The sequence below is a fragment of the Elephas maximus genome, chromosome 12 (genome assembly GCF_024166365.1).
Source record: "Elephas maximus indicus isolate mEleMax1 chromosome 12, mEleMax1 primary haplotype, whole genome shotgun sequence".
Lineage (NCBI taxonomy): Eukaryota > Metazoa > Chordata > Mammalia > Proboscidea > Elephantidae > Elephas > Elephas maximus.
In genome coordinates this window covers 84,830,848-84,843,877 of record NC_064830.1, presented here as the reverse complement: position 1 = coordinate 84,843,877, position 13,030 = coordinate 84,830,848, and the positions used below count along the sequence as shown (strand labels likewise).

Here is a 13,030-nt window from a genome sequence, read left to right as displayed (position 1 = left end):
CGGATTAATTAAAGAAAGAGAATCACCTGGCACCACCAATGTCATGGCAATCACGGAGAAACTAGTGAGAATTCCTGCTGACAAAAGGGAAGGTGCTACGGGCATGATCTCCTCCCTCCTTTCTTCTGCATGGGGGTGGTAGGCGGCGCTATGTAGAGGAATGGAAACAGGCTCTACCCATTTCCTGTTCCCTTATCCTACTTTCTCTATAGCTGAGGTCATGTGGCTCCCATTTATGGGGTGAATTCTGTTCTTAATCCAGAAGGATTTAGTGGTTCAGGAGTTCAGTCCCTCTGACTATTATTTCAGGTTTGACTAAGAGTCCAGCCTTATAACTGGGCTCCTGCAACTAAGTCCTCACCTTATGCCCTAGCTCTGTGGGCATTTCCCTTCTTCTCTTCTGTGCCTGAATCCCTGTCTTAACGTTTTGCTCAGCACGCAACATGTTCCTCCCAGAGCCTCAGCTCAGTGACCACAGCCCTACTCTCTGCCATCAACTGATGCTCAGCCCCTGCCTGATTACAAGGATCTCAGGTGCTCCTGGATTTTCCATTGCTTGGTCCACACACTCCATGTTGATAAAACTGCTTGATCTCTTACTTAAGAGACCTACTGAAGCTGACAATTCCTTTGAATACTCCATTCTGTCTACAGGTCTGAATTTCCTCACGTGGCCTTTGCCTACCGCCCTCCCCTAGTGTGCCTCCTATGTTGCTGCAGTTAACCCCCAAGCGTCTGGTCCTGTCAGGAGTCACAAGATCAAAGCCATTGATACAAGCAAGTCCTCTGTGATGATTATTCTGTTAGTTCTCCCTGCCTGGAAAAAAATTTTCTCAAAGGGACTCAGTCAAATTTAGTCAATTAATATACTTCTTTCCAATTTTTACTTTGATCAATACCATTTCAGTTTAGCAATTTCCCCCCCACCTTTCTCTCCTATTGTTTTTCTCAAGACACTAGGTTCCTCTGGTCACCCTCCCTTGATCGAATTCCACAAGGGCAGGAGTATTTGCTTGTTTAGCTCACTTGATGAATTCAAAGTGCCCAGAACAGTGCCTGGCATGTAGTAGGTGCTCAATAAATAATCACTGAATGAATGAAAACCACAATAAAACTATGATTTAGACTCCTCAGAAGGGTCAATGCACATTAGCAACGACTATTACTTATATTTACATATTACATGCAGGATAAATCTTACTTATATTGCCATAGGGAGTTTTTGTTTTAACCAGTAAGGAGCTTAAGAACATCCTCTAATATAAATGGCAAGTAGGTGTACATGAAACCAGGAACTCTCTCTTCTTCCACATTTTGATGTGGATTCCATGTCTAGCCTCCCTTTCGTACCATCACGGCTGACCAGTTTTACCCTGTCGCCAACCCAGCGCTAATCCAGCAGACCCCACCTGCCAGCCTTTTCTCTTAATTTTCCACCTGCTCTCTAAAAAAGTCTTCTAACTGGTCTTCCTGACACCCTTTCTCCCAGTTCCCACTCATCCTCTGCAAGTGGCTATTGATTGTCCTAACACTGAATTGTGTTGGAGAAAGCATGGGTGGCAGAGTGGCCGGAAGATGACTCATCACCAGGGTGTATGAAGATAGACATGACACGGCCAGAGACAGATCCACCTTCAGAAGGAACAGTCGCCATGGGGTCATGAAACACTGGCCTCTGTCTCGTAAGCTGTGTTTCAAACCTCACCCTCTTTCTCTTGTCTAGATTTGATTTCAACCCCATTCGACTCCTCAGAGTTTTGAGTTGATACTTCCTGTGGTTTCCTTATTTAGAACCCCAGGCAATGCTGGGCTGGATGGACTGACCCACGGCCCCAGTGTGAGTGATACTACCTGTTCCATTCCTCGGGCAGCGGAATGTCTTGAGAGCCAGGACACCTGGCTTCTAGGCCTGGCTCTGTCACTAGTTGCATGACTTTAGGCAAATCACATCACCTTTCTGGGCCTCAGTTTTCACACCTGAGAAATGAAGGGGTTGCATTAGATTAGTGATTCTCCACGTGTCTTTTTTTTTCCCCACCCGAACACAACCAGTAAAGTATATTTACTTATGAGAGACACGCCCATATACAACTCCTGGGTGCTAACTCTAATTCCATCCCTTTCTTCGCCACTCAAGAAAGTCTATCAGAATGCAAGAGAATAATAAAGAACATTTTTATATGTTTTATTTATATTTTAAAAAACAGTTAATGCGAGCTTTGTATACTGACTGTAATAGAGTTACATTCGTTGACGATTTAATTACCCATCTTCAGCATAAGAAAGAGAGAGAACACATGAAAGAAAGATGCACGCTTGAATAGTGTGGAATGAGCATGAGATGGGAAATGTGGACCTGCTAATTCCTCTGTTGGTCTTGGTTTTTGCACGCCTCCCATACTGTGAGGTTTTCATTGGGCTGAGAGTTATACTAATGTTTAAAGACATATTTTTAATACAAGGCCTCTAAATAGAAACCAATGACTGCAGATCATGTCCAACCAAAGAAATAAAAACCTGTACCTAGGCTGGGAGAACATTTGACAGAAAGCATATTATCTCCTGGGTCCCTTCCTTAGAGATTCTCGTGCGCAATTTTCATTGTGTAATTTTCGCCTTCCATACTGGCTCAATGACCCTCATATAAGATATGACTCTGCAGAGTCCTAGGCAGTCTTATTTACAGGTTTTGTGAGTCGCCCTTCACAATGGCTTGTTACGTGAACCAAGGTTGATAGCTGTTGAACTAGGTGATCTCTAAAGACTCTCCCAGCTCCAAACTGCTAAAAAAAAAAAAAAAAAAATAGCCTGCCTTAAGCATACTATAAGGTCCTTGAGTGGAACCAATGGTTTGCACTCCACTAACCTAAAAGTTGATGGTTGAAAACCACCCAGCATTGCTGTGGAAAAAAGGCCTTGCAATCTGCTTCCATAAAGATCACATCCAAGGAAATCCTATGGAGCAGTTCTACTCTGTTTCACGTAGGGTCACCACCAGTCAGGATCGATTTGACGACAACAGGTTTGGCTTGGGTTTTTGTTGTTGTTGATGTTGTTAAGCCTACTATGATCTACCTGGCTTCACTCTATCTAGTGCTATTTTTTCACACTCCTGCCTAAGAGGAGTGCTCCATTCTACTATATCAATAATTTTCCTTATCAACATTTGTACCTTTTAGTCATTATCCCTTGTCATTGTCTGTAAGATCCCTCTTGACCATGCCAATTCCTCCACTAGTACTTTGATTCAATGCCCTGCAACTAACCACCATTCGTTCTGTCATCTTTGTCTTCAACTTCTGTATGAGGACAAACAGAAGTTGAAGACAAAAATGACAGAATAAATGATGGTTCTCTTAGGGAACAGATCGTGTCTACTTTATTCACCACTCTATTAACACTGTCAGCAACAGTGTCTGGCACAATAGGCACTTAATAAGCAGTTGTTTAGTAAATGAATGACTATGTGATTGAATGAGTAAACTACTGAATGAACCTATTCCTGTCTACTGGCTTCCTCCTTTAACATGTAAACATGTTCTAATCTTTTATGAGTACTCACACAAACACTTTTAAAAAATCAACAATCACTTCCATGTAGCTCTCTCCTAGCTTCAGGGTACTTGAAATATTTGTCAGCAATCACTGTTTCCAATTCCTCGCATCCATTTCTCCTCAAATCTCTGCAAGCTGGCATCTGTTGACCACCATACCAGTGAAGCTACTTCCACCAATACCAAAGATCCTACATATTAAATCCAATGGACACATTTTTTTGTCCTTGTTTTACTTGATTTTCTAACTCTAATCCTAAAAGAAGTTGATCCCAAAAGTAGCTCAATGAGTTTATTATTCTCATACAAGCAGAGAGGAGACAGAAATGACTTATGAATAGATGTATGGCAGTAAAAATAGCTATTGCTTTGGTTTTCCTAAGGTGATCAGTTTAAGGGAGACTAAATACAAAACCATTTAGAGATTACAGAGGTTAATTTATTTATTCATTCATTTATTAATTCAAACACACACATAATGAATCCTTTCAATGTGCCAGGCATTGTTCTGAGTACTAAGGATACAAAGATAATAAGACAAGGCATCAGATTCTGGTGACTGTGCTATCTAGCAATACAACAGCTAATTTTGAACTTTTCTTAAATAAAACTTTTTATTGACATGTAATATATTAAAAACCCAGTAGAAAATGCAAATATCCCAAACTTACTGGATCCATCGAGGCTGGAGGAACCCATGAAAATACTACCCTTAAATATTCTTTAAACCTTTAACCAAAACTATCCTCTGAAGTCATCTTTAAAGAACAGTTTAGCTCAATTAGAGAGAACAATGCCTTGGATATTGCACTGTTTTAAAAGATTATATATATGAGACCAAATTGACAACAGTAACTTTAACCAGAGTTGAGAAGACAGGAAGGCAGCGAGTCTAAGTTAATGGTGATGAAACAAGTTGAGTAGAAATAGCGAGATTGTTGACACAAATTGAAGAATGTAACCAATGTCACCGTTCGTGTAGAAATTTTTGAATGGGTCTATATTTTGCTCTGTATATTTTCAAAAAAAATAAAATAAAAATTTAAATAAATAAAATCTACATATAATAAATGTTCGGTTTGATGAATTTCCACAAACTGAACACACTGGTCTAGATAGAATCTGGATTAAGGAACAGAACAGCATCACAGAGCACCCCCTTTGCCCATTTCTGTATGTTACCTTACCTCAACAGTAACAATTATGCTGACTTTTGCAAAATGGGTAAGTGCTGTCTGCTTTTGTACTTTGTATAAATGGAATAATACTGAATGTACTCTTAGATGTCTTGATTCTTTGTATTTGTGAGATTCATTAATCTTGTGATGAGTAGTTGTAGATCATTCATTCTCATTGCTGTCTGAATTCTCTTTTAATAATATCTTTCTATATCCCCATGTGGAACCTTCCTTCCCATAGTAATTATGGTTCCCTTCCTCCCCAAAACATTCGCCATTCTCCCTCCCTACTTTTTCTTCATAACACTTATCACTGTCTAGTATAGTATACAATTTAACTTATTTACTTTATTTACTATCTCTCCCTGCCTACAGTGGAAGTTCCATGGAGTCAGATAGGTGCCCAATATATAACTCTTTAAACAAATGACGCTCAGCTATTTCTGCACGTTGCCCAGTACCCCCATGGCTGATGGGAATGTCATGACAGACCAGATGGGTCAAGACATGCAACAAAGTACCATTTAGCAGGAGAAACCAACCTGGTGTGGAGCCAGATGTGGCCTTCCTAAGATGGCATCTGTTTCCCAGCCATGAATACCAGTGTGAAAACTCTAAATAAAATGCTTGTAAATAAATTTTGATCCCTTGGGATATTGGAGAATTGGATGAGAACTTTCTGGTTTTACTTCATATGTTTTTACATCATTTGAATTTTTAATAATAAGCATTCATTGATTTAGTGAGTCAAAAATGAAAGAATAACATGCCACGATTAAGTAGAATTTACTGTAAAGACTGTTTAATATTTACAAATTGATATTTAAGATATCACAAAGTCCTAAATTTTATAAAAACCCCAAATGTAGTATTACAGAAATAGGACAGCACCTGCTTTATGGTGGGCACTCAAATATTTTTTGGCTGAATTAATGAAAATACATTAAAATGTTTAATCACTCCAATAGGTCAAATAAGAAAAAATGACATCATTTTGGTAATAAATGCTGAAAAGGCAGTAAAAAAAATTCAGCATCTATTCCTGATGAAAACCCTTGGCAAGCATTAAAGAAGGTTTCCATCGTATGCCTCTCTGCAAACTATTGCAATCTGGCTTTTGCTGGCACTCTGCCATTGAAACTGCTTTTCCCAAGGCCATCAGTGCCCTACATATTGCCAAATCCAATGCGCTTGGATGGGAACCAATAAATATGTAATGAATTAAGGACTAAATGATAAAAGGATCTCAGAACAACATCATACTTAACAGTTAAACAACAGAGTTGTCTCTTTAAAGTCAGAAACAAAACAAGGATGTGAGCTACTCCACTCATTTGATATTTTTCTGGAAATGAGCAAAAACAAGAGCAACAAAAAACACGAAAATAAAACACAAAGATGTAGCTATTGGAAACAAGGAGATAGAAAATTATCTTTCCTTGCATAAAAACCAGGAGAATCATCCAGAAATAATGAGAGTTTTGGAAGTTTACACAATAAATACATGAAGATTAATACTGTTCCCTAAATACCAAAAAATGGAATGTCTATGGAACAATCATCCATGTGTTTGTCAGTTTGTTGTGTTGCCATGATGTTGGAAGCTATGCCACTGGTATTCAAATACCAAGAAAGTCATCCATGGTGGACAGATTTCAGCTGAACTGACTAAGACAGACTGGGAAGAAGGACCTGGTGGACTACTTCTGGAAAGAATTAGCCAGTGAAAACCTTATGGATAGCACAGAACACTGTCTGATATAGTGAAGGAGGATCAGCTCCTCATGTTGGAAGGCACTCAAAAAACAACTGTGGAAGAGCTGTCTCCTCAAAGTAGAGCCGACCTTAATGGCATGGATGGAGTCCAGCTTTGGGGACCTTCATCTGCTGAAGTGGCATGACTCAAAATGAGAAGAAACAGCTGCAAACATCCATTTAATAAAAGGAATGTGGAATGTACAAAGTGTGAATCTAAGAAAATTGGAAATTGTCAAAAATGAAATGGAACACATAAATGTCAATATCCTAGGCATTAGTGAGCTGAAACGGACTGGTATTGGCCATTTTGAATTGTACAATCATGTGGTTTCCTATGCTGGGAATGAAAAACTGAAGAGGAATGGCACTGTGTTCATCATCAAAAAGAACATTTCAAGATCTATCCTGAAGTATAATATTGTCAGTGACAGGATAATATCCTTATGCCTACAAGGAAGACCAGCTAATATGACTATTATTCAAAGTTATGCACCAACCACTAAGGTCCAAAACGAAGAAATTGAAGATTTTTACCAACTTCTACAGTCTGAAATTGATCAAACATGCGATCAAGATGCATTGATAATTACTGGTGATTGGATGCAGAGGTTGGGAACAAAGATGATGAATCTGTAGTTGAAAAATGTGACCTTGTTGAAAGAAATGATGCTGGGGATCACATGATAGAATTTTGCAAGACCAACGACCTCTTCATTGCAAATACCTTTTTCAACAACATAAACGATGACTATACACGTGAACCTTGCCAGATGGAATACACAGATATCAATTTGGCTACATTTGCGGAAAGAGATGATAGAAAAGCTCAATATCATCAGTCAGAACAAGGCCAGAGGCCGACAGTGGAACAGACCATCAATTGCTCATATGCAAGTTCAAGCTGAAACTGAAGAAAATTAGACCAAGTCCACAAGAGCAAAAGTACAGCCTTGAGTATATCCCACCTGAATTTAGAGACCATCTCAAGAATAGATTTGACACATTGAACATTAATGACTAAAGACCAGATGAGTTATGAAATGACATCAACATCACACATGAAGAAAGCAAAGGGTCATCAAAAAGACTAGAAAGAAAGTAAAGATCAAAATAGATATGTCAGAAGAGACTCTGAAACTTGCTCTTGAACGTCAAGTAGCTAAAGCAAATGGAAGAAATGATGGAGTCAAAGAGCTGAAAAAAAGATTTCAAAGGGCAGCTGGAGAAGACAAAGTAAAGTATTATAATGATATGTGCAAAGACCTGGAGTTAGAAAACCAAAAGGAAAGAATACACTTGGCATTTCTCAAGCTGAAAGAACTAAGAAAAAATTCAAGCCTTGAGTTGCAATATTGAAGGATTCCATGGGGAAAATATTGAATGACTCACGAAGCATCAAAAGAAGATGGGAGGAATACACAGAGTCACTATACCAAAAAGAATTGGTCAATGTTCAATCATTTCAGGAGGCAGCATATGATCAAGAACCAGTGGTACTGAAGGAAGAAGTCCAAGCTGCACCGAAAGCAGTTGCAAAAAACAAGGCTCCAGAAATTGACAGAATACCAACTGAGATGTTTCAACAAACAGATACAGTACTAGAAGTGCTCACTCGTCTATGCCAAGAAATTTGGAAAACAGTTACCTGGCCAACCAACTAGAAGAGATCCATATTTATGCCTATTCCAAAGAAAGGTGATCCAACTGAATGAGGAAATTATCAAACTTTTTTTTTTATCATTAATATTGGAAACCCTGGTGGTGTAGTGGTTAAGAGCTACAGCTGCTAACCAAAAGGTCAGCAGTTTGAAACCACCAGATGCTCCTTGGAAACTCTATGGGGCAGTTCTACTCTGTCCTATAGGATTGCTATGAGTTGGAATCGACTCGATGGCAATGGCTTTTTTGGAGGTATCATTAATATCACACGCAAGTAAAATTTTGCTCAAGATCATTCGAAAATGGTTGCATCAGTACATCCACAGGGTACTGCCAGAAATTCAAGCCAGATTCAGAGTAGGATGTGGAATGAGTGATATCATTGCTGACGTCAGATGGATCCCAGCTGAAAGCAGAGAATACCAGAAAGATGCTTACCTGTGTTTTACTGACTATGCGAACGCATTGGACAGTGTGGATCATAACAAATTATGGATAACATTGTAAAGAATGGTAATTCCAGAATACTTAATTGTGCTCATGAAGAACCTGTATGTAGATCAAGAGGCAGTGGTTTGAACAGAATAAGGGAATACTGTGTGCTTTAAAGTCAGGAAAGGTGTGCGTCAGGGTTGTACCTTTCACCATACTTATTCAATCTGTATGCTGAACAACTAATCCGAGAAGCTGGACTATATGAAGAAGAATGGGGCATCAGGACTGGAGGAAGACTCATTAACAACCTGTGTTATGCAGACGATACAACCTTGCTTGTTGAAAGTGAAGACAATTTGAAGCACTTATTTTTTTTACCAATGAAGATCAAAGACTACAGCCTTTGATTACACCTCCACATAAAGAAAACAAAAATCCTAACAACTGGACCAATAAGCAACTTCATAATAAACAGAAAATACTGAAGTTGTCAAAGATTTCATTTCACTTGGATCCACAATCAACACCCATGGATGCAGCAGTCAAGAAATCTAATGACTTAAGGAGGCAGGGCCAAGATAGTGGAATAGGCAGATGCTTCCTGCGATCCCTCTTACAACAAAGACCCGAAAAAACAAGTGAAACGATTATATTTATGACAAGCTAGGAGCCCTGAACATCAAAGACAAAGTTAGAAAACAGACTGAGTGTCAGGGAGAGGGAGAGATGGTTCAGAAGCAGAGAGGAGTTGCTGGACCTGAATTGCCCGGAGCGCTCAGGCACCATTCCCAGGAGTGGCTGCAGTGGGCTTGTAGTAGCATTCGGCTGCAGTTTCCTCAGGGAGAAGCAGCCAGCTGCACAGCCTACTCACACCTCCAGAACCAGAGAAGAACAGTGCTCTTGGCAAAAGCTAAGTACTTGTGTATATTTTACCACATACCCTGCCCCCAAGCCAGCTTCAGAGGCTGTTGATTTCCCTGGGCCTGAGATAGACCCTTTTGAGCACCTGGAGCCAACCTCCCAGCTTTGGAGTAGTAATAAATGCACAATTGGGGGAAAAGATAATTTGCCAGCTCCACTAACCAGGGGAGCTCAGGAAAGAAGCAGCTCCTGTCCAAGCATAAATGGTCCATGGACTTTGAATACCTTTCCTCCCTGCATGGACCTGTGTGGGCCTATTTCAGGTGAATAGGCCCTTGTTGGCAGACTGCAACCGTTTCAGGTGTGCGGTGAAGAGGTGGGTGTTTGATATTTGACACCACTTTGCCTATTAAACAAGTCCTCACCTACCTACATCAGGGTCATAAGGACTGGTGGCTCCACTCAGGTCACCCAGCCACCCATGACAGGGGTCCAAGGATAACTGGTACCTCCCAGTCCTTACAACCAAAAGCACTGGGTGCCCATGGTCTATCTGAAGAGCCCACCCACCTGTATGCTCAACAGAACAGGGACATGCTTTCCTCACAGACATTCGGGGGACAGTTATCATCCCCCTGCCTTGTTCAGAGCATGACTCCCTGCTGCAGCCAGATACTGGTACCTACACCAATCATCCCCGCCCCTCTAAGACAGAGCCTGTACCACCACTTGATGATCAGCTACCTGGACATCTGAGCTGAATTCATACAAGAAAAGAGAATGGACTCCTAGACTGATATATGTGATAACAGCTCTAGCCATCTGGTGACAGGATGTCAGAGCTTCAAAGGTGAAAATAATCAAGCTAGCTCACTCAAGCAACCCATGTGGGCATACCAAAACAAAACAAAGTAATAAGGTAGGATACAGTAAGCAAACATAAACTAATACAATAACATAGATGGCTCAGAGACAACAGTCAATATCAAGTCACATACAGAAATAAACCATGATTGCCTCAACAAGCTGTCAAAACAAAGAATCAACAGATCTTCTAGATGAAGGTACCTTTCTGGAATTACTGGATGCAGAATTCAAAAGATTAATATACAGAACTCTTCAGGACATCAGGAACGGGATTAGAAAGGAGATAAGGCAATATGCAGAACAAGCCAAGGAACACACAGATAAAGTAGTTGAAGAAATTAAAAAGGTTATTCAAGAACATAATGAAAAATTGAATAAGCTGGAAAAATCCATAGACAGGCAGCAATCAGAAATTCAGAAGATTAACAATAAAATTACAGAATTAGGCAACTCAATAGAAAGTCAGAGAAGCAGAATTGAGCAAGTGGAAGGCAGAATTGGTGAGCTTGAAGATAAAGCACTTGGCACCAATATCCAGTGCTGTTGAGTCGATCAAATTTGAAGAAAAATCAGATAAGATAACTTAAAAAAATGAAGAAACCTTAAGAATCATGTGGGAGTCAATGAAGAAAAATAACCTACGAGTGATTGGAGTAACAGAACAGGAAGGGATAACAGAAAATACAAAGAGAATTGTTGAAGATTTGTTGGCAGAAAACTTCCCTGATATTGTGAAAGATGAGAAGATATCTATCCAAGATGCTTATCAAACTCCACATAAGGTAGATCTTAAAAGAAAGCCACCAAGACATATTATACTCAAACTTGCCAAAACCAAAGATAAAAAGAGAATTATAAGAGCAGCTAGGGATAAACTAAAAGTCACCTACAAAGGAGATTCAATAAGAATAAGCTCGGACTGCTTGGCAGAAACCATGCAGGCAAGAAGGCAATTGGGATGACTTATACAAAGCATTGAAGGAAAAAAACTGCCAGCCAAGTATCATATATACAGCAAAACTGTCTCTCAGCTATGAAGGTGAAATTAGGACATTTCCAGATAAACAGAAGTTTAGGGAATACATAAAAACTGAACCAAAACTACAAGAAATACTAAAGGGAGTTATTTGGTTAGAAGATCAATAACATCAGGTATCAACTAAATACTAGAACACTGGATACAGCAATCAGAGGTCAACTCAGGCAAAACCCACAAAAACAAATAAAGATAAAAACAAGCTTGAAACAGGGAAACAACGATGTTATTATGTAAAAGAAGACAATATTAAAACAATAAAGAGGGACTAAGAAATGTAGTCACAGATCTTTCATATCGAGAGGAAGACAAAGCAATACAAAGAAATAGAAGTTAGGTTAAAACTTAGAAAAAATAGGGGTAAATATTAAGGTAATGACAAAGGAGACTAACTGTCCTACTCATCAAAATAAAATACAAGAAAAAAATAGAGACTCAGCAGAAACAAAATCAACAAAAACGAATATGAGGAAAAGACAATATATAAACTACTCAGCACAAAAAATTAAGTGGGAAAAAGAAACTGTCAACAATACACACAAAAAAAGACATCAAAATGACAGCACTAAACTCATACCTATCTAATTACGCTGAATGTAAATGGACTAAATGCACTAATAAAGAGACGGAGAGTGGCAAAATGGATAAAAAAAAACACGATCTGTCTACATGCTGCCTACAAGAGACACACCTTAGACTTAGAGACACAAACAAACTAAAACTCAAAGGATGGAAAAAATATATCAAGCAAACAACAATTAAAAAACAGCAGGAGGGGGCGGAGCCAAGATGGCGGACTAGGCAGACGCTACCTCGGATCCCTCTTACAACAAAGACATGGAAAAACAAGTGAATCGATCACATACATAACAATCTACGAACCCTGAATAACAAACACAGATTTAGAGATGGAGAACGAACTAATACGGGGAAGCAGCGATTGTTTCCAGAGCCTGGAGCCAGCGTACCAGTCAGGTACGGCACAAGCACAGAGAGCGGCTCCACCCCCCTGAACTAACCCCGGGAGAGGGACCAGCCGGTTCCACGGGCGGTGTGGGACGCAGCCGGTAGGAAAAGTCCCCGGGAGGCAGTGACTGGTCTTGGAGCAGAAAGAGCAGTGTCCGAGCCGGGGAACCGTCCCGCAGGGATTTGGACTGGACGCAGGTACGGCATAAACACGGAGAGTTGCTCCACCCCCCTGAACTAACCCCGGGAAGGGGACCAGCCGGGTCGCGCGGGCGGCGTGGGACGCAGCCGGTAGGAGAAGTCCCTGGGAGGCAGCAACTGGTATTGGAGCGGGGAGAACAGCGTCCCAGCCGGGACACTCAGTCATGGCACAAGCACGGGGACCTGCTCCACCCATCTGAACTAACCCCGGGAGGAGGCCCAACTGGTTCTCGGAGGCGGCACGGCCACGCGGCTGGAGGGACGAGAAATCCCCGGGAGGCAGTAACTGATTTTGGAGTCGAGAATGCACCCTCCCAGTAGGGGAGCCTTGACGCTGGGCGTGGGGCTGGAAGCGGAGGATCTGACCGTGACTCCAGCGGGCCAGACCCCCCAGGGGCAATCTCCACACAGCCAGAACACATAGGCGACGTGCCCCGCAGGAGTCTCACATATAATAGTCATTCCAAGCAAGACAAGCAACTCTGGCTATATTCTGAGGTGCTACTCTCCTATCT

At 40.7% G+C, this 13,030-nt stretch overlaps 1 protein-coding gene across 8 annotated transcripts in view; it reads right to left on the bottom strand.

Annotated features, from left to right (window-relative positions):
- The window catches only part of TNRC6A (trinucleotide repeat containing adaptor 6A), a 237,836-nt gene that overhangs the window by 183,647 nt on the left and 41,159 nt on the right, over positions 1–13,030 (bottom strand). Inside the window, exon 2 of one of the 8 annotated variants that reach the window (XM_049903453.1) lies at positions 1,852–1,977. The exons of 6 other annotated variants lie outside the window; for them this stretch is intronic. In XM_049903453.1, coding sequence (XP_049759410.1) covers positions 1,852–1,931 — 80 coding nt within the window. In that variant the 5' untranslated portion in view covers positions 1,932–1,977. Of the gene's footprint in view, positions 1–1,851; positions 1,978–13,030 lie in introns of those variants that run through there. One more of the 8 variants, XM_049903452.1, reaches the window with a different exon arrangement.